The sequence below is a fragment of the Carassius carassius genome, chromosome 36 (genome assembly GCF_963082965.1).
Source record: "Carassius carassius chromosome 36, fCarCar2.1, whole genome shotgun sequence".
Taxonomy (NCBI): Eukaryota; Metazoa; Chordata; class Actinopteri; order Cypriniformes; family Cyprinidae; genus Carassius; species Carassius carassius.
The window spans coordinates 9731625-9759452 of NC_081790.1; the positions used below are offsets into that span (position 1 = coordinate 9731625).

General features: G+C 36.6%; 3 protein-coding genes across 3 annotated transcripts; 2 read left to right on the plus strand and 1 right to left on the minus strand.

Moving 5' to 3' along the window:
* The first annotated feature begins 4756 nt into the window (after positions 1–4756).
* On the plus strand, positions 4757–9127 carry LOC132116681 (aquaporin-3-like). The gene is made up of 6 exons (XM_059525545.1): positions 4757–4962; positions 6735–6861; positions 7499–7636; positions 7791–7909; positions 8101–8318; positions 8402–9127. The coding sequence occupies exons 1-6, from the start codon at positions 4855–4857 to the stop codon at positions 8589–8591; spliced, it is 900 nt and encodes a 299-aa protein (XP_059381528.1). The 5' UTR covers positions 4757–4854; the 3' UTR covers positions 8592–9127.
* An 8474-nt stretch (positions 9128–17601) lies between these two features.
* On the minus strand, positions 17602–18930 carry LOC132116555 (THAP domain-containing protein 3-like). The gene is made up of 2 exons (XM_059525434.1): positions 18407–18930; positions 17602–17712 (listed from the first exon to the last, which is right to left on the minus strand). Exons 1-2 carry the CDS (start codon positions 18785–18787, stop codon positions 17602–17604), a joined length of 492 nt encoding a protein of 163 aa, XP_059381417.1. The 5' UTR covers positions 18788–18930.
* Positions 18931–24567: 5637 nt separating this feature from the next.
* LOC132116556 (serine/threonine-protein kinase pim-1-like) lies at positions 24568–26210 on the plus strand. The gene is made up of 5 exons (XM_059525435.1): positions 24568–24775; positions 24929–25024; positions 25293–25381; positions 25590–25640; positions 25806–26210. The coding sequence occupies exons 1-5, from the start codon at positions 24760–24762 to the stop codon at positions 26208–26210; spliced, it is 657 nt and encodes a 218-aa protein (XP_059381418.1). The 5' UTR covers positions 24568–24759.
* The last annotated feature ends 1618 nt before the right edge of the window (positions 26211–27828 follow it).

The following is a 27828-nucleotide window of genomic DNA, read 5'->3' on the forward strand; positions in this document are numbered from 1 at the left end:
ATTGGTGATGCTAGTGTTTTTCCTCTCAGTGTGTTCTGAGTGACAGTGTGTGTTATCTCAGTGATGGTTGTGTGTAGTGTTTGGCTGCACTGAGCCTGTTTTGAGCCATGTGTTAAGAGTTGTGTTGCTTGGAATGAGTTTTGCAGGTGATGTGAACTGTTTAGCTCAGGTGACTGTTGCTAGTGCAGACTGTAGTTAGAGTTTTACACATGTAGCTCCAGTTGTGCTCACTGTCGTTTAGCAATCGAAAAAAAACTGTAATTGCTGTTAGAATAGAATAAGATAATATAATAAATTAAATAAATAATAATGTATCATTAAAGTTTATTAAATAAATATATTTTGTTGTTGTTGTTGTAATAGGGAAAATTTGGTTTTAGCATTAAATATTTTAAATTTTTCCTGTGTGTGTGTGTGTGTGTGTGTGTGTGTGTGTGTGTGTGTGTGTGTGTGTGTGTGTGTGAATTTTTAACTAAGATATGCAAAGATTATATAAAACATGCAAATAAAATAGAAAAGTTAAACTAAACATAATTGCAAATCACATTAAGATCTTTAAATTTATTATATTTTTATACAGAAACTACTGTCAGGTTAGGAAGGTGGTGGTCATCTATGACCCTGTAAGCTCACTTTTAGTAAAAATGACATTCTTATAACTCACCCTGTGCTGACTACAGAACATTTGTTGCCATGGAGAGCTCTAAATAAAAATGATTTCTCTAAATTTCTCACAGTCATTTCCTTTAGAATCCTTTTAGAATGTGCTGGCAAGTGCTGCTTATTAAAAACACTTCTTTTGTGTAAAAAACAAGTGCAGAAAAAAAACCTTTAGGCCAAAACCACTGTTAGTAGGTTTTTATATTTTGAAGGTTTAAAACACTTGAGTTCTCAGGAATGCATAATGGAAATGGTTTCAATGTATTCAAAGCCAGCAGTGATGAATCTGACTGCAAGAATAGGTCATAATATGATTTTATACAAAGGAAAAGCTTAATTAACATATTCACTCTCATTAAAGCAGAAGGAAATAGAAAATGCAATTGTCCTATGCTATCCGCATATCTATTCATTGAAAGTGTATGCCTTTCATTTTTAATATTTAATCAAAACAGACAAAAACACTAGTCCCTGTAAGCATGTGCCTAAGACAGCAAAGGAGGCCTATGCAATGTATCATGGTTGACTGTTTGCTTTATTTGTACCCTTTCTCCATAACTGTCAATGCAATAACAGAGTGAAGAAAATATAGATATATAGACAGTCGTGCAGGTGTGAACAAACATTCTCAATGTATCTCACCACAGGTCGTAACTTTTCCCAGTTCTTTTCTATAAGACACTTCACATTACATTCCCATACTTTTTAAATAGCCTGCCATTTAAATGTTACCTCAAATACCACTTCATATTGCCTCTATAGTTAAAAAAGCTCTGTCAAATTTGTATTGACATTCAGTCAGTCAGGTTGTTCTTTCAGAGCCTAGTGCAGTACTTATCAAAGACCTCATATGGATGGGTTTCATAGGCTGAATTAATTCCAGAGCATGTCCCAGGAGCAGCCCAAGGCGGGGAGATGAGGTATAATCACTGTAATCTTTGAACTACTAACAGATCTAATTTGCCACACTTCAGTTCTTTAATGCAATATATATCTGGAACTTAACCTTGCGTTTTGTGCCATAACATATTTACACATTAAAGGGTTGGTGAATGAAGGCAAGTACATGATTTTTGGGCAAACTCCTTTTGTAAGACAGTGAGTCCCAACCCTGTTCCTGGAGGCCCCCCAAAATTGTGCATGTCTCTTTGATTAAACGCAACTGATTCAGCTCATTAGTAGTGGCTCTTGAAATTTGTGCGTCATAGCAGAAAGATATAAAATGTTCTCTTGGGGGGCCTCCAGGAACAGGGTTGCAATGCATTCTTTACTTTCATGTTTGTTAACACAATCAATACACTTGGATGCAAGTCAACAGGAGGGAGGTCACAGAAGCCATACTCAATATAGGAGAGGCTACAAACTATAAAGTTAACTTAAGAGTGAATGCATTAAGAGATGATTGTAGTTCTTGAATGGAACACTGAGGTTTTGTATTCAGTTAAAGCTCACTAAAAGTGCACTTATATTTCAAGCATATACTTTTACTCAAGGTGTTTAATCTTAAGAGGAAGGACTATGTCTCTAATGTCAGACAGCTATTAGATTTTAGTAGAACATTGTTGGCACAAAGAACTTTAAGGACCGGATTTGGGCAGGCATTTAAATGAACCCACAAATCGTTTTATATAATGATGAGAAGATCATTATGTTGTAAAAATGGCAAATAGCAAACAATTAAAGAAAGTGTCATATACTATGTGAGATACTTTGAGATTTGGAATTTGGAAAAAAAAAAAATATTGAGAAAATCACCTTTAAAGTTGTCAAAATGAGGTTCTTAGCAATGCAATGCTTACAGTAAAGCTTAAGATTTTATATATTTACAGTAGGAAATTTACAAAATATCTTTATGGAACATGATCTTTACTTAATATCCTGATGATTTTTGGCATAAAAAAAAAATCAATAATTTTGACCCATTCAGTGTATTGTTGGCTATAGATATACCTGTTTGACTTAAAACTGGTTTTGTGGTCCAGGGTCTCATATGTGAGAGATAATGTACAGCCAGCAATCATTACTGTAAAATGAACACCAGCAGGGTGATCGGGTCTTGTTTTAACCCAAAGATTTTTACAGGGTTTTTATTTTTTTAATAACATGTGGACATGAAAAATAGTAAGTTCAATTAAAAATAATAATAAGCTAAAAATAACGCAACCAAATATCTGCGCAAATATGACTCATACTATATAAAAACACACACACACACACACACACACACACACACATCAACAACAAAACTAAACCTAATATTAATTTTTTTAAAAAGCACCCAAAACATTTGAAAACAACCAGGCCTAAATTCAATAATCAAGGGAAGTACCAGTGGAGGCCATTATTGAGCGGAAGCAGTAAACATTCAAGCATAGCCTACCGACAAACACAGAGAACAAGATGAACACAATAAATTTCATATTTTGAAAGACTGCAATAAAACATATCACCTAATTTCCGGATGGGGATTGTTCATATATGGATGAGTGAACTGTTCCAATAGTTACCAAGAAGAGCATATTGATATGAAAATAAAATACAGTTACTAGAATAGCTGGATCACCATAACAGGTGGAAGTGTTGAAGATGCTTGTTATCCATGTGTGGGTCACAGCTTATTAATTAAAAGAGGACTAAAAACAGCTCTGACAAGCGTCGAAATAGTATCGGTTGATGAAATGAGTCACCTGACTGCTCAGCTTCACTTGACTGTACTAACTAGACACACATAATGGCGTGAATATAAACTATTGTTCGATAATTTGGAGTTGGTAAGATTTTTTTATGTTTTGAAAGTTTCTCCTCAATGCTGTAATTAGGCTATTTGATCAAAAATACAGTAAAACTAAAAATGTTCCATATTTATATATTATAACAGTGTTTAAATCTGTTTTAAAATAAAATATTTTATTATATTTGAATGTATTCCTCTGGTGGGAAAGCAGAATTTTCTGCACCCATTACTCCAGTCTTCAGTGTCACATGATCCTTCAAAAATAATGATATGCTTAAGAAACAAAAAGTGTATTATCAGTGTTAAAAATAGTTGTGCTGCTTAATATTTTTGTAAAAATCTTGATATATTATTTTCAGGATTCTTTAATGAACAAAAGGTCCAAAAGATAAGTCCTACCAGCGATATTGCTAAGAAGAGCATTTTCTTATCTTAGATGTTGATTTTGCTTTACTGAAGCAAGCTGCAACTGCTACGGTATATTTTAATGCTGAGCATCAAGCTCATTGGCTACCGATACAGGAGGGGACCAGTCAGCTGTGATAATGCCATTAGGTCAGATTGAGTTAGACCTATCGGACTGTGCCATCTTTGTGCCAGTTTCATGCCGGAACTCTTTATTGGCGAGCCTAGAATACCACAGGAAGAGATTTAATGCACCGGGACTTGTTACCCACCACTCTATTCACCCTATTTTTGGACAGATATAACTCAGATTAAGTAACATTAATATTAAGCACATTAAATAGTGGGTTAAATATCGAGAGCTTGTGTTTTGGCAAACATCCAAAATGTCATAATGCTGGAAATTGGTGCCACAAGTCATTGTGTTTCTTGGACAAAAAGATGAATTATTTAACGTTATTACAAAAGAATTTCAGACACTTCAAGCTTGTGACCATCATGTGGCGCAAATACTTTCCAGAATAAAAAACATCTGCCCTGTGTTTCAGACACTTGCCAAGCTTCTCCACTGGTTAAATACCCATACATTTCCACAAACCTAAAATATTCATTTAAAACAAAAAACAGAGTCTCGCCATGGACTCTGTATGTTCCATTCACTGCCTATTAGGCTACAATCCACATGGGGAGGAAATAGTACTAGCGGAAACAATACTGATTCTTATGCAACAAACCCAAGAGGGCCATTCAGAAACAGATTTATATATATATGAAGTGGAAGAATCCCTTCTATCCCAGTCCTCGGACACACATTCATAACAAAGTCAGAAATAAAAAAACAAAAAAAGATGGAGGGAGGGAAAAAGTTGTAGGAATGCTGTTTTATAGTGAGTGAGGGCGGGACATTCAGAAGCACATATAGGGCCCAAACTCAACAGGACAAGTAGTACAGGAACACTTACCCAGTAGCGGCAGTCTGCGCTTCATCATCATCATCATCATCATCACAATTAAAACACCCTTTAACCATCATCTTTAAACTATCCTAAGACATTATGGGAAGACAGAAGGTGATCCTGGAAAAGATGGCTCGGATGTTTCATGTTCGGAATGAGCTGATACGACAGGCACTGGCCGAATGCCTGGGCACTCTCATTCTAGTGGTGAGACATTTCTGTTGTTTTTGTCATCGATGAGTTAGTGATGAGACAAATCGTTTTCATCTATGATGAAAATACCATGCAGTCAGATTTAGTTTAGTTTATTCATTTTGAAGTGAGTACTCATTACAAGGTGTTACCATCCAGAATTTGCAGCACATTTTTGTTTTGTTTTTTATTTTATTTAAAACATTTCTGTAACTTAAGTATATACAGTAGGCTATTCCATGTTTAAAAAATCAGAGATGTCAGTTTAGTTCATTGGTTTGTGAAAAAATAAAATAGCAGTACATTGATTGTACTTAGCTTGATATATGGATGATAAATAACTAATGATGCAAAGATTGATTTGCTCTCTATCTTTGATGAAAATGTGGAATGGATGCAAGCGTACAAGATATCAAACATAACCTAGATGCTTTCATCTGCTGAAAAGTCTACAATTTCATTTCAGCTACACCTGAGTGATGTTTTCCTCTTATTTTGCAAATGAGTTTTTGTTTTAGGAAAAGTATATATTTTTTATACTTCATACTTTCACTTTGCATCTATACTTTATACTATTATAATGTTTCCCACTTTTAATAAGAACATGTTTTTCTCGGCTGTTGCTAATAATAGCTATTAAAACATGGAATTAAATGTTCAAAGCTAAAATAAGTTACGTTTGTAACTTAATTTGAAGTCAAATGTCTGTTTTGCTGAACACACTGTGAGATGACATAATTGAACTTGAATCTTGAGTAGCTGCTTTACACAAGTTTCTGACACTGTAGAGTGGGCCATTTCATATTTTTCGTGTATTGTTCTCAGTAAAATGAAGACACTGGAACTGTGTTCATGTTACTAACATACTTTATCACTGAAACTGTTTAAACACAAGCAAACAGACTCTAAACAATAGGAATTCAAATGAAATATTAATTGGTCAACCAGGATGGTCACAACAAAGATGAACACAAATAATAATTAATGATAGAAAATATTGTTTTGTTAGCATTAGACGCCTCTGATTATAGCTATTAATTTAACCTCAACCTGCTAAACCTCAAGAGAAAGTTTTTTGCTACTGAGACTTCAACAGAACACCGCAAACATTACTAGAAGATATCTTTGAATTAATGACATATTCCGTGTCATAACACATCTTGTATTGATGTACTTTGTATTTTGACCATTTGTAAAGTCTAAAGAAGCTTATACAACGCAATTAGTAGGTAAGCACAAACAACAGGCACTGGGCACAACAGGGTCTATAATTCAGAATTCAAGACAGCACATATCCAGAATAAATTTGATACACCACAGGGGGATCACAGGTTAAACCATATCTCATCATCTGTTTTCAATGGAAACTAAGACTCCAGCAGCAATATCTGGAGAAAAATAGAGCTTCACCAATGCCCATCTGTTGTTTTGTGATGGTACTGTGCGGTCTACGAACCCCCCATCCAGAGGCTCAATAACGGCTGGCAAACACAGACAGGCTAGAGGGCATCACACAATGGGAGAGAGAGCAAGTACACACACACAGTCATACTCATACTATCTATCAAATCCACATGATGCCCATAATGTTTCACATACTTCAAATGCAGTCCTCAAACAAAAAACTGTTACATGAAGCCAAGGATGTCTAGCTCTGAAAATCATAATCTGTCAAACTAAAACCACAATCATTCAATGAGATTTATTTGATGAAAATGCCAGTTATTAAGTCTCAGAGTTAAGCAGTTGGTTAATTGGATTTGTATTCTTAATTTCTCTATTTCTAGATGTTTGGATGTGGTGCTGTCGCCCAGATGATTCTAAGCAGAGGCTCTCATGGAATGTTTCTGACGGTGAATTTTGCTTTTGGGTTCGCTGCTACACTGGGAATCCTAGTTTGTGGGCAAGTCTCAGGTAACTCAGATCATAAGCTTCTTAAAACTGTCTTTTTTTTCTTTTCTTGAGAGAAGACAGGAAATTTCAGATTTCAGATGTGCCATTTCACTTCAGTGAGTCACATACAGATCAGAACCAGATATTAAAATGTTTGCCCAAACATTCACCAGATGGGTTTAAACTGGTAAAATTACACTACATTCTTTCCTACTTTTAGAACATTTTATTTTCAGATATTATTGACTGGAATTTAGGGTTGCCTCATGGATAAAGTTCACTCGATGGATGTACTGTACCTGAAGGCTTTTGATGAAAAACCATATCAGACAACATCAAATGGCAGTTTTGACTTTAACATTTAAAACAGAGGAATACTGCAAATAAATGACTGTTTGGGCTATAAGTAAAGTCTTGGACAAGAAGAAAGTGTCAAAAGAAAGTGAAAAACAAAGTTTCCAGACATAGCTAATCCATGGGTAAAAAGGTTATGAAAAAGTTGAAGTTGAAATTTTTTAAAGTTGAATCGTAATTTAGAACCAGCCCAAAAAGTGTAAACTGAATGTTTATGGTACATACTTTCATTTTAATTGTGTTCTGTAAAGATCTCATTTCAAATGCAACATTCAACAAATTAAAAAATAAACGTGTGTTACAGGAGGACATATAAACCCTACTGTGACCTTTTCCCTTTGTTTGTTGGGGAGAGAACCCTGGAGGAAATTTCCCGTGTACTTCCTGGCCCAGACTTTGGGGGCTTTTCTTGGCTCAGGAATAATATTTGGCATGTATATTGGTAAGTTTTAGAACTTAATTTCAGTTGTCAATAATCCACAATTTTCTCAGGTGACATCCTGGGTCAGTCTGTTGAAGGCAAAAATGAAACATTTGACTTTTTTGAAGATCTAAAAGAGTGTTTCCCCACTTTAAGTTCAGTTGATGTTTTGCAGATGCAATTTGGGACTATGGACAAGGTTCTCTACTTGTTGTAGGGGACAATGCAACGGCTGGAATCTTTGCTACATACCCTTCTAAACACCTTACTTTGCTCAATGGCTTCTTTGATCAGGTAAGACAACAAAATTTAGCATTCATTGAAGTCCCAGTGTTTTGTTTGAGCATACAGTGAAAGTGTTGTTTTGGACCCCATTGAATTTCTTGTTATGGACAAAAACTGTTGAAACGTCTTCAGAATATCAGCATTTTAGAACAACATGAGGGTGAGTCATTGTTGGGTGAACTAACCAATATTTTTCACAGATGATTGGCACGGCAGCTCTCATAGTTTGTATCCTCACCATTGTCGACCCTTACAATAACCCCATTCCACAAGGACTGGAGGCCTTCACTGTGGGCTTTGTAGTTCTAGTGATTGGTCAGTCTATGGGTTTTAACTCGGGTTATGCTGTAAACCCAGCCAGAGACTTGGGACCTCGGATCTTCACCGCAATTGCTGGATGGGGCTCAGAGGTGTTCTCGTAAGTCACATTTGCTTTATTGTATGTATTTTTTCCATCCATTTCACTATTGATACCATTAGTTTGTGTTCCATCTACCACAGAGCAAACTCTTACTGGTCCTTTGTACCCATCTTTGCCCCATTCATTGGTGCCATGTTGGGTGTGATGGTGTATCAGCTGATGGTGGGATACCATGTGGAAGGAGAAGCAAGAGATAAAAGGGAAACAGAGGACAAAGAAGAGAAGGAAAGACTCAAACTCTCTGCTGTTTCTGAGAAGGAGACAGCGTAAGTCTGGGATCAAATGGAGTTGTTTTCCCACAGTTCTGTTAAGCTTCTAAAATTACATTTAGCTCTCATGACAGTATAGTAGTAAATATCGTACCCACATTAAATCAAAGCTTTTGACAGTTACCCTTGACATCATGATTTGACTCAAACTAATTAGTTGTATTTTTTCTAGTGTGTGCAATTATTTGATGTCCAAACAATTTGATTTGATGAATCATAATTTGCATGCCACTTTAATTATCCTGACCAAAACCTCTGTGTTTTATACATAAACTTACTAGTTATCCGTTAAATTTATTTAAAAAGTCATAGTCATAGCCAAATTAATTGATCCAGTCTGCTAACAAATCAGTTGTTGTCACCCGTTTATTTATCTCCAATAGATTTATCTGCATAATGAATAATTATGAATAAGGGATATGATTTATGAAAACCTTCACCCTTATGAATACTGCATCAAAGTCATAAAAGTACCTGTTCCACTAATATTCTAACATTATTATACGTGAATATTAATGAGTGCTGTAATTATGCAGTGAGAAATCCAGTTCTATTTACATTGTCGCTTTTTGCCTTTTTGGAAAGTATTTGTTGTCCAAGTATATGTTTTGCTGTATTACATGCCTGTTTCTGTTCTGGTTTACACTGTTCAGAGTTTACACTGACTATGCATATAATATACTGTGTTCATTTATACTGTGCTCTTTAAAAATAAACTGCATTTTTGGTAAGGCATTAGGATTCTGATGGATCTGTAGTATTTTTAATATATGAGAAACACCATGCACAAAATGTATTTTTGAAATGATTTGGTCGTTTAACTGCAGGGAATGCCTTTGATGTCCATTCATGTACTTGCTCAGTATATATTAACATCATTCAGTCCAGTAAAACACCGGGGTTTTAAAAGGAGAATCATGTTTCCTTTGATATTAACATTGCAGATTAATGCAAATATGTGTACAGATGTATACAAATTCATCTGTGCAAAGTTTTCAGTCACATTTTGGAACGAATCAAGAAGCGTCTGTCCACAAATAGGCGTAAACCAAACCTCTGTTCTGTTTTCTTCGATCTGCAGTAAGAGCTGAGTGGGCAGGTAAAGTGAATTGTCACAAAACCACTGCTAGGATTCATGGCAATAAACAATAGAGCCATAATTTAGTTTAAAACTGCTGACACAATTTATACTTGCTTGAAATCACACTGTCGACTAACAAACTTTATACAGACCCAGACTTACAGGCATTACAGAGCATAACACTATAAAGCCATTTTAAATTAATTAAATTCAAATTTTACATATTGGGGAAAAATGTTATTTCTTGATGTACATTAATTGAAATATTTTTAAGCCTGCAGAGGAGGGATCTGCCATATCCCTAAACAAAAATATAAATTCTTAGGTATATCACGCAAAATAATGCAAATTGTAAAATCTTATATGCATTGATCACAACTCACTCTCATATAAATCTTTCAAATGGAAAGGAAAGATTGAAGTGCCTGTTTAGCTCAGTGAAGGGGAAAATAGAGAATGAAAATAAGAGACGTGTTTATTGGCATGAGATGGACGGAGATAACCCAGACCATGAATCTTGAGCACACACAGAGTCAGTTTGTAGGTTTGAAGAAAATGAATGCAGACGTTAAGAAGAATGTTTGTGGAATTGAGTTTGGGAATTTAGGATGAGATTTGAGGCAAGCTAATCGAGGCTTTTGAAACCATTAAACCAATTTTCTTGTCGTCTTTGGATTTCTGGGTTCGGAACAGCAATAGGCTCCATCCACAAGTGTACAAAATTCTTGAGGGTTTTTCATGTCAAAGCACGATTTAAATATAATTATGTCATTTTTCCACATACCACATATACCTTTCACCACATGTCCTAAATGGGGCTTTAGAATGTCCACACAGTATATGAGAATTTAATAAATATGACTTTGTTTACAGATTAAAATACATCAGTCATTTTTTATCATTCTATTGTCTGTATATCAAAACACATGATATCTCTGACATTTATCTTTCTTGAGTTTGAATGAGGTTCCCATGACAACTGTTATTCCTATTGAATGTATTACTCGTCCATCTCAATAGCTCAAATAACTTATCTGTATATATTAAAGCATACAAAGGTAAGTACAAAGGTCCAAAGGCTTATGGAGCATCATTTGTCTTATAGCTACTAACTTCAACCAACATTTATTGTTTAATAGGCTATACTGTGTTAACTGTAGGCCTATAAGATCCTATCATGTAGTGTATGTTTTTTTTCTTTTTTAGATTTATATTTGGTGTTTTTGCTTTTTTAGAAAATGACAGTATTGTAGACAAGAAGAGAAGTGGTTAGAGGGGGGACGTCTTTTTTTTTTTTTTTTTACATTTATTACCTTTTTTTTATATGCCCCTGTTGTGGACCAAATAAATGTTATGAAGGAATGCTGCAATTACACACACAACGATTATTTGAGGTGTAAAATCTAAGAACATTCTGATCATATTAGGAAAAAATCACTGTTTCTTATGCAAACACGGTGTTTCAGAAAGTCCTGGGCTTGACTAACAATTTTATGTCATTCACTTAAGCAATCAGGAAACTACTTGTGGGTGCTTATAGCTCTTACGACAGTGAAAAAATCGGAGAAATTGTAACCACATTTTTTAAAATATATATTTACAGTTGAATCCATATTGTAAATCCTTCACAACCACCATTAGTCAGAATCATTCCTATTCTTTTCACCACAAACTGTGCTAGAAAAAACTAAATGTCGGTTGTGACATAAATTGTAGATGAGAAACTGCTTTTCTGGTCCCCACCCACTGCTCAAACTTCCGAGATGCGCTTGACATTTGGAATTCCTAAACGACATGGCCTTTCAGCGACGTGGATTCCAAACAGATCTAATGTCAATCAAACACCCAGCATCCCAGACCCCCAACCATGGCATTCTGAAAGGGTATATGCCTACTGAGGAAGCATGGCTGTAACCTGACAATAGGCACACATTAAAAAATAATTAATCAATCCCCATGTAAACCAATTCATGCTGAAATGTGATCTGTAATGCAGTGACTCCCTGTACGTACATGTATTGCAGGGGGTACACTCATTTTGATTTTGCTTTGTTAAACATAGCATATCAAATAAAATGTATGGCTTTAAAATTCACAGTTGAGATTAACTAGATGATTTGCAGTTCCTTTTAGAAAACATAATGTGAGGAGTTAACCCAAGAAGAACATTCTTTTAACATTTGTTCAACATCGTGTCATTATAAAGCCAAATGACTCAGCTGATCTAGTTATATGGTCTAAATGATTTGTTCGTGAATGAATGAATGATCCGGGTATAGCAGAAACAGTTCATTGAAGTGGAGCATTTTTAGTCAGTAATGTGGTCTGTTGGCCACACAAAGCTATCACGTCAATTTTGAAAATTTAAATATAGCTCAAAAGTCCCATTTACTTTTATAGCACTTTTTATAACACATCCTTCAGTTCCCATTAAAGGAATAAAAATTTACATTTAGGAAACTTTTTTTTTTTTTTGCAAAGAAGACAGTGATCTATAAAAGAAATCTATTTGAAAATTCATAAATATGTATGATGAGGCAAATGGGGGTCACATGTCAGTCAATGCCAAAGTGATGGTGGGCTCGAACAAAACCTAAGAACTTCACACAAAAATTACAATAAGCATACATGAAAAAATAACTGTGTGTCATGGAGCCACAGACACACACACTGAATCCAGAGAGAGGCCTTGAATCTCTTTGTGAATTAAAGAGCTGAGAAAGCTGAACAAATGTAAATATTAAAAAACAATTATATTGTAATTTTGTATATACCAAGCCATTTAAGAGATTTTATAAAGGAGAGAGATATATGGAAGCATATATTCATAAGCATATATGGGTAGCAATATTCAATTTGGGATGTAATATGCAAAATGACAATGCAATATGTAAGATGGCAATGCATTTCTGTATTAACATTTACATTTTCCAATACATTTGTGCAACGTTTGGTGCAAAATGAAAATGAAAATTAAATTACATAATTTTCATTTGCCATTTCATACACCAGTTTTAATATGTAAAATGAATACTAATTTTCAGAGGTGGAAAGTAACGAATTACATTTACTCGCGTTACTGTAATTGAGTAGCTTTTTTGTGTACTAATACTTTTTAAAGTAATTTTTTAAATCTGTAATTTTACTTTTACTTAAGTATATTTTGTTTGAAGTATTGTACTTCGCTACATTTTAAAACACATTAATTACTGAGTAAAAAAAAATATAAATAAATAAATCGCTCCCTGGAAACTACGGCATAATGGGCAGGAGGGCAAACTGGCGCTAAAATCACAAGAAAGATACAGACGGACAAAACAGGCGTTATTGGTGCAGACACCGCTGAAAACGAAACCCCGTCATATTCTGAAGTTGAACTCGAAGGAAATGAAGTGAACCCCTGGCCATATGTATGCTCTATAATGCAGTGTAAGCTGTACTTGCCTAGGAAGACCAAACTCGCAGCTTATAAAATCTCGACAAGACATCAACCCTTCGCAAGAATGTAGAGGTAAGCTAAATAATTGCATCGTTGCATTGGTGGTTAAAATGAAGCTTTGACATTTTAGCAAGAGGTTTTGCACAAATTATCTAAAAAGACCGTGGTGAGGAGTGTGCTATTTTTGTTTTAATGATGTGCGCGCGCATTTATAGTGCGTTCTTTCACTGTGTGATTCAGTCTCCTAAAGTGCATTTAGAATGATCACAAAATTGAAGATATAGGGGCAGAAAATTCACATATTTATATAATTTCATATATTAAATCAAAATCACACAAAGAATGCCATCGTTTCCTCCAAAAATCATCATGAATATATACATACATATATATAACAGTTCAGTAAACAAGTTAATTAAGAGACTTGCGTTTTAGACACCATATTGCCTTTTTAGCTCTATTTCTACAACAGAAAATAATTCCAAACACAGCCACCAAAGCACAGTTTTGCGTCTCTGAGCAACGTGACAGTGTTTCGTTCCTGAATTAATAAACAGTTTAAATGATTCGGTTCAATCGCAATGACTCACTTATTAACAGTGACTTGCTGACACATACTGGCCATTTTAATTTCACATTTAAAGCCTATCTTTCAAGTTGAAGATCCCTGTGAATGAACGTGTAGATAAATAGTGTAGTAATTCGACTTGCGTGAAGAAATTAATCATAATGTGCATTAAAACAGTTTTTTAAAAGAAATTGTGAGTAAAATTACTTCCGTTGTGAAAAACGCTCTGATCGGAAGTGACGCAACGGCCGGTAAACATCGTTTCTTCGTAATGGAGTCAGACCGTGAAGAGGTTGCAGTAGGGATAAATGTCAACTCTTACGATGGGCCATTGCCGTATAATTACGAGCCGCCTAGGCTAGAGAGGGGTCAGGCAGAGTTAAGGGGAAGGGTAAATGGACAGAGGAGAGAGAGAGTTGTGGTGTGAGGAGAATCGGTTGAGAATTGGGCAGGTGTCTTGGTGAGTGACCACAGGCTAAAGCCAATTGTGGCTAACGTCTCCATGTTTAACACATTGCAGTATCTTTAATAAATCATATTTAGCAATATTGCTGTCGACTTTGTTGTTTTTCAAGCATCCATGTAGATTGTCACCATTTATGCCAGCAACATGTGTCTTAAAATAATTAATTTAGATCCCAGATTTTAAATGAATGTTGTAGGATGTAGGCTATAGCTTACATATGTGACGGTCAGCTAGTCTGGATAGGGATAGAAATTCTGTGCATTTCTACACAACAGTTTATCGTGAAATTTTGTAGAAATTGCTAGCTGATTTTTAATCAGTAACTGCTTTTAGACCTAGGTGTCCGCATGTTCTGCTTCTGCAGATGTCAAGCGTTTGGGCGTATATCTAAACAACATAACCGGACAGCTGGAATTCCGAACTTAGTCGGCTGTTATACTACTCACCTTAGTATTTCCGACGGACATTATGTAAATGAGCTCACATGTACTGTGGAGTACGTGTATGAAAGCGGTTAGTCTTCCGGCTAGGACGGGAATATGCGGTTCATGTAAATACAGTCATTGTAACAAGGATCTTTTATTGTCATGTGAAGGGATACTGGTTGTAAGGCATGCAGATAAATGCATCTAATTGACAGCCTATACTGTACAGGGGGTGTGTCTTTTTACAGTGCATATTTACCCATGCATATAAGTTTTAGGAAGTAAGTAGTCTACATGTCGTTTCTTACAAGGTCTTACACCAACCATTAGAGCTACAAGGAGGGAAGGAGAGTGAGTTTATCTTAGCACATTTGTTTAACAGGTGCTTGTGTGGTAGATGTGAGGCTATGCCATCAGCAGTGGAGTGTGCTGTAGGGAGGTCGACGCCTATTGGTCCCTTGTCCAAAACCTAGATCCCCCAGAAGACATTACCTGCCTCACACTCCATCCAGGGTTTGAAGCATCCTGTCTGAATCCTTTTGTGCTGCAGATAGCATACATGAACTCCAGACAGGAGCATGGCCCTCTTCAAGCCAGCAGACCAGAGTAGGTTTTGAGCAAAAATTATTTCACACTGCAATTCAAAGAAACGGCTTTTCTACACCAAAATAGTAAATCCTGTTAAGCAGGTTTTTAAACTCAGTGGTTTCCATATACTTCCTATAAAAACAACTTTGGTGTTGTGTAGTACAGTAGAATATCAGCCAACAGGACATGCAATATTTACCATTGGAATTGTTTACTATGAAAACATGGTATGATCAAAATGTAATTATGTCCCAATCTACACCACAGGCAGTTCCGATACACAGCATACAGGTAGGTTGTCCGCTGGGCGTACGGAATAATAGGCGGAAACATTAGGAAAGCCATACCTTCATGTGTTGTGTCAGCAATAAGGAGGCAGTTTGCAGAGGAGGGACAAACATAAAAAGGTTTCCAGTGGCCCCGCTTGGAAGACGATTAATAAATACATAGTGAAACAAACTGTACTGGTAAAATTGATCTTTTATTACATGTTAAAACGTGAGTGTCGTGCGAGATGGAGGCTGACTGCCTCATCCTTGGCAACCTTCTGGACGGAAGAGGTGAGGGGGGGCGGTGCAGCAGAGGACAAGACGGCACTGCTTTCTTGTAGGGCCTGTGGTGACTTGCAGTATTCCTCTACCAGAGAGACCATAAGATTTGTTGCGTATCCTTGAGGAGAGAAATGTTTAGAAAACATTTAGTAACATGGATGACTCGCATAAAGATAGATTCACACAAAAAAGATATTGAAAAACTAAGTGAAACTACTAACCGTAAGATGGTTTCTCCTTGGTGGGGTGGACTACCCAGCCACCTTTCCGAAACCGTGGGTAGCGAACAGCGTAGCGTACCTCACCCTCACTAGTTCGCGCTACATCTCTGTTGCCATTACTATTGAAATGTAGGGCTGCCAAGAGAAGTCTCTACGAGATAAGTAGATAGAACATTAGGTCTCCAAAGCTAACCCAATGCAGTGAAATGCAACAGAAATATGACATTAATGTTTTCAGTTCAAATGGGTATAAGACAATGACTCATCTTTGCAATTATTTTTTTGCAAACAATATGTAATGCTGTTATCAATCTATAACATTTTGGTCTGCTATACAAGACTGCATTAGTTTTTAGACATATTCATTCTGTCATAATTTCCTGAAATTGAAAAAAAAAAAAAAACACTAATTTTATTAGTATCGATACTTTTAAGTGATAACACTACCTGCTGTACATCCCAAGAAAAGAAAAGCCAATGTGTTTGGGAGCAAAGTGCAGAATAAGGGAATGGTAGGCCTCCAGGGAGAATGTCTAACGCTGAGGTGACAATTGTCGAATATCCTTTACCAGTGCTTTCCTGGCAGCTACACTCTCCAGTTTAGTGGCTGCTGGTGATCCTGAATAAAACGTATTCTGTCATATAATCTCTCGCATTTCATAACACAAGTAATTATTAGTACACATGGGGTTACGTATTGATAAAACCAAACTAAAATTTACAAGCACTGAAAAAAGTTTAGACTCAAAACATTTGACATCTTTTAACATAGGCTATTATGTTGTACCTGGTTCCAGCCACTCCTTGTTTCTTGCCTCTCCTTCCAACGGTGGATGTGCGCAGCTGGTAAATGCTGGAGAGCTGTGTTCATGTATGTCCTGTACATGATTTATCATACTCTGCCATTTTGCCTGCATCTCATCTGGATCTCCTGTAGGGGTGGAAGCTGCGGTCCAGTAGAGATGGTTGATAATGGCAGGCCTCCACAGCTTCAGATCCTCACAGTCCCTCTCTTTTGCAGCAGCATCCAGTGCTTTCTGTACACCTGTTCCAGAGCAGACAAACAGAGCAGAGCAAATTAATTATTAGGAAAGTGAATTTAACTACAAAAACAAGTCTGTTATATAGAACTACCAACATCACAATACATACTTTTCCCAATATGGCAGACGTCAAAGAAATGCTTTGTTCCTTCTGAACACATTTTCTCACGTACCCACTTAGCCACCTAAAACACAAATTGATTTTATAGAATTTATTTTGAGTGATACTGTGCCTGTCAATGCTGTTCAGCTTTAGATCTCTCCTAGCATCATTACCTGCCGATTTCTGTCTGTTATCAGAGCAGACACTTGCATGTCTTGGTCCATCAGGAACTGCATACTCCGCTTTAGACCCTCTAGCTCACACCAAGAGCTGCTTGGGACTTCTGAGCTCTGTAAAACCAACTGATTATTACTGAACAGTAACTGTAATATCAGTAACTAAATCAGACACAAGATTTCTGTGTGACATCAACTTACTTGGACAAGCTGAACATCCAAAACTTTGTTAATTCGATCCTCAATCAAGGAGTAGCTACCATACTTGGCACAGTGTCCAGGAGAATCTGATCTAAGAACGTCAAAAACAGTTACATTTATAGGTTAATGCAAAAACACATTGACCTGTTCTAAATCAGTTCTGGCTCAGGGTCCATTGTAGAGATGTCTCCATCTCCATCAGGATCTGAAGTGGCAGTTGCACCCGCCCCGTCTTTGCTGGCAGCACTCTCTCCCAAAATCTGAAAACAGACCGAGATCACAACTTTGAACTCTAAAAAATGTAGTCCTTTCATGAAAATCCCCCATTCATGCATTATTTAAAAGACTGTTAATCTTTTCAAAATCTTTTTAAAGTACGTTAGTCCCGAGCTGCATTCCCTCGCATGTGCCTTGTTGATACCAGCTTCGATTAGTCAAAGAAAACCAAGGCAAATCCGATTTAACTAAGAAAACTAATATTGTAAAGAATTACTTGGATGCGTTTTGGAGACGGTGAAAAGTGCGCGCTCTTTCTTTCAGTCAAACATGCGCCCTGTCACAAGGGCAGCAGTTCATCTACATTACTCACCGATCAAATAAGACTTTGGCGGGACAAAAAAAATCAATTTGGCGGGCGCTAAAACAAGTTAACTGCAGGAAAATTCAATGCGTGAATTTAACCGAGTAGTAATATGCGAATGCGACCACATAAAATTGTAATTAAAAAAAATAACATTTTCTGGAACCCTGTCTTAATAGCTCAATAAAATAAGTGACAGGAGGCTCATGTGCAGCCTCACGGGGTGTAACAAGAGTAAGCTGACGGCAGCTAGGCGGGCTTTCGTGCCATGCCAAGACTAATCCATTATAACGTTAAGAAAAATACATTTGCAGAAATTACATGCAGAGCTACATTTCGATGCAACAATTTGTATATGGTATTATAAGACTTACTGTGCAAAGCTCCCGTTTTCGACGCGCAGATTCTCTGCTAGTGCTAACATTAACGTTAGACTCTTCACTCCCACCAGATTTTGCAGGTGGACTTGCATGCACCGATGGCACAGCTCCATTTGCCAGCCTAACCCACTCTTTTCGTCGAAATCCCATGCGAAATTCCATAAGATCTCCTTGGTTGTAGCTGTCCGGTGTGAAGTGTTTTTCACATACCACCGTGTGTCTTGTCAACGAGGAGGCAGCGAAATTGCTTCTCTTTGCCTGGACGAAACATATCCAAGCACGGAAATCTTTGCGTTTCTTGTTTGGAAATCGGTGGACCCGATGGCCAGACAAGTTGGAGTTGTTGCATCCAAAACAAACACAAGAATTCACCATTGTGACAACTCAAACCTACTATAACTATAATAACGATAACGACAATCTCTATTTTCTGTTTCCACCTCTCAGACTACGTAAACCCACACTGAGAACCAGGGCTGCAGCGCCTATGTTTGCCTGTCGTTACGTCATATGACGCGTTCTCTGGGAAAGGCGGTTTTTTGGCGCGTAGCTTAGAATAGGCACTTTTTTTTCTTAATTTCTGCCCGTGGGTGTTGTAAAACATGTATTCTTATGTACGTCTTTTTAAATTTACATTTTCATACAATATTCTGTATAAATTAAGTTATAAAATTATATTGAAAGATGGCCTTTAAAGTATCTTTTGATTTTTTTAAATAATTAATTTCTTATCATTTCAAATGAGTATTCAACATTTTATGTCTTGTATATCAAAACATTATTCATGCATTTGTAACTGCAGGTTAAATGCATTCTTGTCCTGCACTAAACAGTGTAATACATCTAAATGCCACTTCCAATGAATCTTCTGCATTTCCTCTGCATTAAAAGATGAGTTTGTTGATACTGATTTGCCTGGTAACAGCCCAAATGTTATATTATTCTAAATAACTGATTCCTTTAATTAAAAACAACTAGTTTGAGATTAATAGACCTATCCCAGGGGTGTCAAACTCAGTTCCTGGAGGGCCGTAGCCCTGCAGAGTTTAGTTCTAACCCTGCTCCAGCACACATATCATGTAGTTTTCAAATAAACCTAAATGATTAGATTAGCTTGATCAGGTGTGTTTAATTAGGGTTATATCTAAACTGTGCAGGACTGTGGCCCTCCAGGAACTGAGTTTGACACCGTTGGCCTGTCCCATTTTGACTCCCTCCCACTGTTAAAATGTAACTAAGTAATTTTTACTCTGAGTAAAGTTTAAATGAGCTACTTTTTACTTTTACTTGAGTAGATTTTTAGACTGGTACTTTTACTTGTACTTAAGTAAAATTTCATTAATGTAATGGTACTTTTACTTGAGTAGAATATTTTTGTACTCTTTCCACCTCTGCTTATTTTAATGCTTTATAAGTTGCAAAATTAAAATGAAAATGTATTACAGAAATGATTAGATATGTATAACATGTTCAAGCGAAATCTGTGGCAAAATTATCATTTAAATGCTATTTTTCTTAAATGCATTAACACTCACAATCAAGACACTTACGATTGCATTTTCATTCAGTGTCCCGCAATGAATGTAGCAAAATTCAATGTGCACATTGAAAATGCATTCCGAGCCGATCACGTGTCCGCCCCCTCCCGCCATGTCAATCACTGCGTGAACAAGGCGGGGCTTGCAGAAGGTCAAGAGACTCAAGACTCAAGAAGAGGATTCAAGTGAAAAAACATGGACAAGACAGTTGGTCCGTGTATGTTTTGATCATTCCGGTTTATGGCTTCAATATTTCATTCGCACTTGTGGGCGGCGCAGAAGCGCTCCTATCATCTGATTGGTCGAATCGCTCCACCTTCAACTCGGTCTTTTCATTCTTTCAGGCAGAATAAGAGTCAGTGCGAGTGAAGCACTGTAATGTCCTAAACCACCGCTCACTGTTAATTAGCATAATATTTGAATCAGATGTAGCTGGGCACATAATTCGTGCTGCTGAGACCTGCAAGAGACCCTGTTAAATTATTTCTAGGTTATAGTATTGTATAAATATTGTCCCACTGATAAAAACAGTGCAAATAGTTCTGTCTCCTTGGATAACAGTGAAGTGGAAATAAATATAGTTAAATTTATGAAATAAAATTAAATAGGATTTTTTGGGAAGGTAAGTCTGGCCAGTTATACAGCAACACGAGTCAGACGAGTCTGAAGATCTGAGCTGAATTTGGTGAAACATTAAAGTTCTAGTCTGTGTCAATTACTCTCATAATAAATAATAATAATAATGTTACCCATATTTTTCGGTATAAGTTGCATCAGTCCAAAAATACGTCATGACGAGGAAAAAAACATTTATAAGTTCCACTGGACTATTACGTAAATCGCATTTATTCAGAACCAAGAGAAAACATTACCGTCTACAGCCGCGAGAGGGCGCTCTGGGGTAGGCTACAGGAGCACTGAGCAGCATAGAGCTAATTTTACTATTTTTATTTCAGAAATGTAAGTATATTAATTTTTATAATTATTTATGAATGTCACACACACATACCTAGTGCCTTATGACTTAAAAGATGAGAGTGGTAAATGTTACAGACATGGAACTGTTCAGTCTATTATTGATTTTTATTTCCACTTTTATCCAAAGAGACAGAACTATTTGCACTGTATTTATCAGTGGGACAATATTCATACAATACTACAACCTAGAAATAATTTGCAGGTCTCAGCAGCTCGAATTATGTGCCCAGCTACACCTGATTAAAATATTATGCTAATTAACAGTGAGCGGTGGTTTGGTTTCAGACATTACAGTGCTTCACTCGCACTGACTCTTATTCTGCCTGAAAGAATGAAAAGACCGAGCTGAAGGTGGAGCGATTAGACCAATCAGATGAAAGCATAGACAGTAAAAGAAATGGACACAGCGACCCCATTGGAACTCAACTGAGACAAGTGAAGCCCATTTTTAGCGATTTTTAGCACTTCCGTATCTGACGCGCAGACTCAAACTAAGCTTTATGACGTCAGCGACCTGTCTGACAGATGTAAATCTTCTAGTAGCTGTGCGTGCAAACTGCCATCATTAATCTTGCAGAGACGGCAAGCTTGAGCGGGGAGTTCTTTGGTGTGAGTGAGCAGGAGTAAGTATTCTGATTAATTATTTTGTATAGTATTTTAAAATGTAATGCCAGGGCTTTTATCGTTGGGCTTCTCTCTTGACGTCTCCCGATTGCCTGCGAGCTTCTCCTCCTGTCTGTACGGTAATTTCTCTACTGTGCGACAGACAGTCGAGTGGTTATGACGCAATCGTTAGCCTATTTTTACAAAAACTGTTTCTACAGGGCCATAATGTAACATAGAAGGTATAATGGAGCCCTTTATACATTGTTGTGTATCTTTAGAAATAAATAATGGACAAATGGAGTCTTTAAACGCCTCAGATGTAAAGTTATTCGCTGTCAAAGTGACGCCAAAATGAATGGGAGTCAATGTGATGCTAACGCAAGTGAAGTTCTGCTACAAGATGGCGGCACGTGGCCGACTTCAACTTCCGGTCGACTTCCTTCCCGCCTGGATGAAAGCAGCGTTTCAGCTCCGCCCACAAGTGAACCGAAATGATCAAAACGTACACGGACCAACTGTCTTGTCCATGTTCTCTCACTTGAATCCTCTTCTTGAGATTTGAGTCTCTGACCTTCTGCAAGCCCCGCCTTGTTCACGCAGTGATTGACCTGGTGGAAGGGGGCGGACACGTGATCAGCTCGGAATGCATTTTCAATGTGCACATTGAATTTTGCTACATTCATTGCGGGACACTGAATGAAAATGCAATCGTAAGTGTCTTTACTGTGAGTGTTAATGCATTTAAGAAAAATAGCATTTAAATGATAATTTTGCCACAGTTTTTGCTTGAACATGTTATACATATCTAATCATTTCTGTAATACATTTTCATTTTAATTTTGCAACTTATAAAGCGTTAAAATTAGTTTTCATTTTACATATTAAAACTGGTGTATGAAATGGCAAATGAAAATTATGTAATTTCATTTTCATTTTCATTTTGCACCAAACGTTGCACAAATGTATTGGAAAATGTAAATGTAAATACAGAAATGCATTGCCATTTTACATATTGCATTGTCATTTTGCATATTACATCCCAAATTGAATATTGCTACCCATATGCTTCCATAGGAGACAGTCCTAGCTGCTTATCTTTTTGTTTTCCTTGAGCAGTGACACTATGAGGTCAAAGAGTGAATAACTAAAGTGAGTCAATTTCATTTGAATGTATTATTTTTGTATTCATTTTGGTAAACAGAAATTAAATAAAAGAATAAAATCTATAAAAGTATATGAATTATAAATGTGAATAATAAATGATTGCATACATGTTTTTACAGAGATTTTATTTATATTTTAGAAAAAATAATAAAATAAATTAATGTTCTGATATTGTTATGCCAACCTTGGTTCACACTATTCTGTCTTTAACCACCTGTTTTGGGGTGACATGCAGTCTCTGTGGTTGATGAGTCAGTGTTCAGGTTGAGAGACTTAATGAAACTCTTTATTTTATTTTATTTTATTCAGCTCTTAATGGAATTAAGAGCTTGGCAAGCAACGAAAACAATAATACCCTTGCCAAAAGCCAATTATTTTTCCTTATGTTGCACTGACACCTAGCGGCAAAACACAAAGCAAACCAACAAACTTATATACAGTATAGTGAACATCTGTGAGGATCCTATGAAATCATAATGATAAAGACGACCCTCTTTATCCACTCTCTCTTGGAATAATTTAAAATTAATCCAGTCCAAATTCACTTCAACCAACCAGAAATAGCCTAACAGTGCTGCTTGAGCATCCATTCAATTACAGCTTGTTTTTGTTGTTCCTCTGTTATGTTCTTCTGACCTCTTTGTGTCAGAATCATCAGTTTGAATTGTTATTTGGTTGCCCCTGCTAATAGCCATGTGTTTTTCTCTCTTTTCTATCTTTTTAACAACTTGTCTTTTGCACCTGGCTGTATGCAACATCATCTTTTCACCCAAATATACCTGTTATATACCTTTCTGCTAAACTACTCATGTTCTAAGCTGGGACCGTCAGAAAGATGATCTTGGAATTCTGTAAAATGTTAATAATGTACATTCTTTAAGGCCACTTGTGATAAAGTAATTCACAATGAAAACTAGGCTACTACAGAAATGTGTACTAAATTAAACTTTTTTTACAGTCACTCATGGTATATGATGACAATAGTGTCACACTGTGTTGGTGAAATCTTGGATGTCTATAACGCACCCCAAACAAAATCTTTTTGTAGGACCTATAGGCGTATTATCATTTGCGCAAATGGCTCAAAAATGAAAAATAAATTAATAAAAAAAATTCCCGAAGAAAAGACCGCCAATAAAGCTTAGAATGGAAATCATGTGTACTTTATGGCATCAGACATATTTGTTATTATGATATTTCGATAATTCGTATAAACCTCTGTTCAGAAGCAACAAAACGACGTTCTCCAATGTTTCTGTTTTTTAATAATAAAGAATGAATGCATCGTAACTCGGGGTGAGTGTTTTTATTCTATTTTTATTTTTACTTAAAACCCGAAAGAAAACAAAGGCAAGCATAAACTCTGTAATGAATTACAACCTTTGTAATCTTCGGCAAGAAGGAGGCGGGAACCGGCGGACAATCAAATGAAACTTTAATAATCACAAAATAAACAAAACAGCGCACCAGCCCCTCACGGACGACTGGTGCACTCAAATAAAAACCAAAACACAACTAAAAGCCCAGGCCTGGTCCTCTCTCGTCCTTCACTGTCGTCGCTCCAGTTTTATATCCTTCCATCTCCTCCGTGCCGTGGGCCTCGAGACCGGCGGGTCGAACAGGTGTAGCTCATCTCCAATCACTCCACCGGCCTTGCTCCCATGTCCCTCGGCCCCGCCCCACTCGTCACAAACTCATTTTCCCTTTTAAAAAACGATTCTCATTTCTTTTTGCTGAACGCGAAAATAGAACGCTTCGTGTCGTCACTGATGATGTCACAATCGAGACCCCCAACTGATGAGACCGTTTGCCCCAACCCACTGATAATAGGGGATGTCATTATACAGATCAGTGCCCCATCCCCACATGTGGTTTTTAAATTCTGATTCTGCAGAAGATAAAATTGTTGAAGGACTTGGCTATAGTCTTCGACTTTCACCCTTTTTAGATTACAGTTTTGTTCTAAACTGTAGAAAAAAACTGTAAACTGTAAAATCTAGAAAAGTCTGTTAAAAGCTGAAATCTTGAACACTCAGTCATTTAAACAACTTTTCTGACCAGATGGATCCTGCAAAAAGTAGGCTATGTTCACATTCATTCTGTATAAATTTTTATATTTAAAGCACCATATAATCTACATGTAATTGGCCTTGATAAGATTCATCTTTATATTAATGAATTAACTGATTGACAAGAATCAACCATCCCCATTGTGCGCCCCCGTTCACAGGTTTGACACCAACGCCTGACCCTGAGCCTATCCCAGGTCCATCAGGGATGAAAACAACATGGGGTTCATGTAGAATCGGTCCATCATCTGGCTCAGGTACAATTGAAACTGCTTTTTGCTCCATGTTTAAAAATATATATATAGCTTATATACTGACCTAACCATATAGGCCTATGTGCAATGTGCAGAGTAAGTATACAAAGCAATGTGGGTTCTAATTTCAGATTACTTTAATATTAACTTAATTCCATCGCTCATATAACTCTCTTTAAAACCTACCCATATTTTTAACATGCATTTTTATTCTTTCTATTCAGAAACAATAAAAACTTTAATGAAATTAACATGTTATTATATCTTTCAGTACATTTGAAATACCATATGCTTGATGATCTGGGAAAGGGATCCTATGGCTTCGTCAGGTTAGCAATTCATAAATCGGATCGCCGAAAGGTACCACAATTCTCTCTTTGCTTTTTCTTTCTTTGTGTGTGTGTGTGTGTGTGTGTGTGTGAGAGAGAGAGAGAGAGAGAGAGAGAGAGAGAGAGAGAGTACAGATGAGTGAAGATCTGTGTCAACTGTTTTGATTAAGTTGAAAATCTGAATGTTTGTTTGTTGTATACAACAATTTTACCTATGCTTTCCATCTTTTAAACTACAGGTCGCCATCAAATTTGCTCCTAAACCTGAAACTGAAGACACAGGTTATCTTGTAAGTTTAAAAAAACCATAATGAATGTGTATTTAGAATATTTGAAGCACCAAAAAAATTTTTTTAAAGATGAATTCACCAAAATGTTGATAATATTTACATATATTATATTGAAATAACGAGATGCTTTCAAACTATTCTACTGTTTATAACTTTTTCTTTTAGCCTGGATATCTCTACAGTGGCAATTCAGAAGTGGATCTGATGAATATGATGAAGGAACCTCACAGCCCTCACATTATAGAGTTGCTCGAGTGGTTTGAGGACCAAGATAATGTGATTTTGGTTATGGAGTATCCAGAGCCATGTGAAACACTGTATTGTTTCATTAAGCATAACACTGGACATCTAGAACACAGTGCTGTGCGGATGATAATTGTTCAGATTGTCCAGGCTGCAAAGGACTGTATAGACCATGGAGTTTGCCATGGAGACATCCATTCTGGAAACATTCTGGTGAATACAGCATCTTTGAACATCAAGCTGATTGACTTCGGATGTGGACTACGAATCGGTGGCAAGTGTCTTTGTCGGTCTTTTATTATTTCCTTAGTGTTTTTGCATAATTAACAGATTCCTTAGTAGACAAACTCTGTAAATTTATAAGTAAATGTATGGAATGTAAATGTGATTCACTGTTGTTAACTCTAAATATCTCTTGCTTACATAACCAGAAGAGTACCCAAACACTGAAATGACGATATCCTTACGAACGGCCCTTAAAATCACGATCCAATCTGTGGGCCATGTTCTGAGAGAGGTGGTAAATTTAGCCCACACCAGTGTACCCGAAGGTGAGATAAAGGCTCTAACAACACAATGAAACTAACATTGTTTGAACACATACATGTATGTTTTTTTTTCTGTATGATTAACCTATATTTTCCTACATAGTATTTTCAACTATGACTAGCTTTTTCAAAACAATTCATACAGAATTCCGGGAACTTATTAGTTGGTGCCAACATTATGAAAGACAGCTTCGTCCCAGAGATATTTTAATGCACCCGTGGCTAAGAAAACACTCAGTCTCAGACACAGAAGAAGGAAAAACAGCACAGGCGAAGTCACGGGGACAGTGACACAAGCAATGGTTTAGAGACCAGCTAGGAGCTGAAACCAATGAGGGAAGCTGTCAGTGAAAGCCAGGTGAAAAGAGCGCACAGAACACCAAGACAGACACAACCTGACAGCGTAGGATGAGAATCTAGCTTAGAATCTAGCAGAGAATTTTTTTTTTATGTATTTATTAATTAATAAAAAAATAAATGCATAGAAAAGCACGGGGTCAGTCACATGGGCTGGTGAGAAAAACTCATATTAAATACTGAATGCATATTGAATGCATGCAAAGGCCCCCATTATAGATAGTTTAAGTATTTCCTAATTGTACGTCGCTTTGGATAAAAGCATCTGCAAAATGAAAAAATGAATAAATGTAAATGTAAATATATAGCCCTAGCCTGCCAGCGTATATCCTTGCAAAGTCTTGTTCATTGTTTTCCGTTGGCAGTTCACCATTTCCTCAGATACCTGGCATTGTACTTGGTGATATTTTGCTCACATGCAGTTGCTCATCCATTCCATGAAGTTTTGGCCACATAGTTTTTGTAATGATATTAATGCAAGAGGAAGTTTGGAAATCTTCATCTATTGAATCAGCAGAGAATTGGCAACTTTAATGCCGCATACGCTTCAGCAATCTGACTTCATGTGGTCTTCCACTTCGTGGCTGAGTTGCTGCTGTTCCTAAATGCTTCTACTTTCCAATAATAACACTTACATTTGATTCAGGGATTACATTTTATGAACTTACGTGCAAAGGTGGCATCCTATCACATAACACGCTTGAATTCAAAAGCTCAGTTATCAATGCTTTTTGTGGGGCAATGGGTCTGCCTGAAAAAAAACTGAATTCAATCGTGGATTTTTTTATTCTTTCTATTTCTATTTCTACACACCAACTTTATTAAATGAACATGTTGTAATATATATATTTCAGTTATTTTGAAATATGATGTGCATTGTGAGCTAGGACCATATACTGTATAAAAACAGGTTAGGACAGGTATCCTTTGGCTTGGCAATTTGGCAATTCAGAAATCTGGCCGCCTAATAGACCACTTTCTTCTTCTTCTTCTTTTTTTCAGTGTGTGCATCAGTGTCAGTGTAGTTTTGACCAAGTTCA

What these genes read in the sequence shown, in the direction of transcription:
- LOC132116681 (XM_059525545.1), top strand. Translation starts at nt 4,855, where the DNA reads ATGGGAAGACAGAAGGTGATCCTGGAAAAGATGGCTCGGATGTTTCAT. An exon ending in AGTTTGTGGGCAAGTCTCAG is followed by an intron (nt 6,862 to 7,498) that starts GTAACTCAGATC and finishes CGTGTGTTACAG; the next exon opens with GAGGACATATAAACCCTACT. An exon ending in TCAATGGCTTCTTTGATCAG is followed by an intron (nt 7,910 to 8,100) that starts GTAAGACAACAA and finishes TATTTTTCACAG; the next exon opens with ATGATTGGCACGGCAGCTCT.
- LOC132116555 (XM_059525434.1), bottom strand. Translation starts at nt 18,787, where the DNA reads ATGGTGAATTCTTGTGTTTGTTTTGGATGCAACAACTCCAACTTGTCT. An exon ending in GAAAACGGGAGCTTTGCACA is followed by an intron (nt 17,713 to 18,406) that starts GTAAGTCTTATA and finishes GTCTGTTTTCAG; the next exon opens with ATTTTGGGAGAGAGTGCTGC.
- LOC132116556 (XM_059525435.1), top strand. An exon ending in CGGTCCATCATCTGGCTCAG is followed by an intron (nt 25,025 to 25,292) that starts GTACAATTGAAA and finishes TATATCTTTCAG; the next exon opens with TACATTTGAAATACCATATG. An exon ending in ATAAATCGGATCGCCGAAAG is followed by an intron (nt 25,382 to 25,589) that starts GTACCACAATTC and finishes TTTAAACTACAG; the next exon opens with GTCGCCATCAAATTTGCTCC.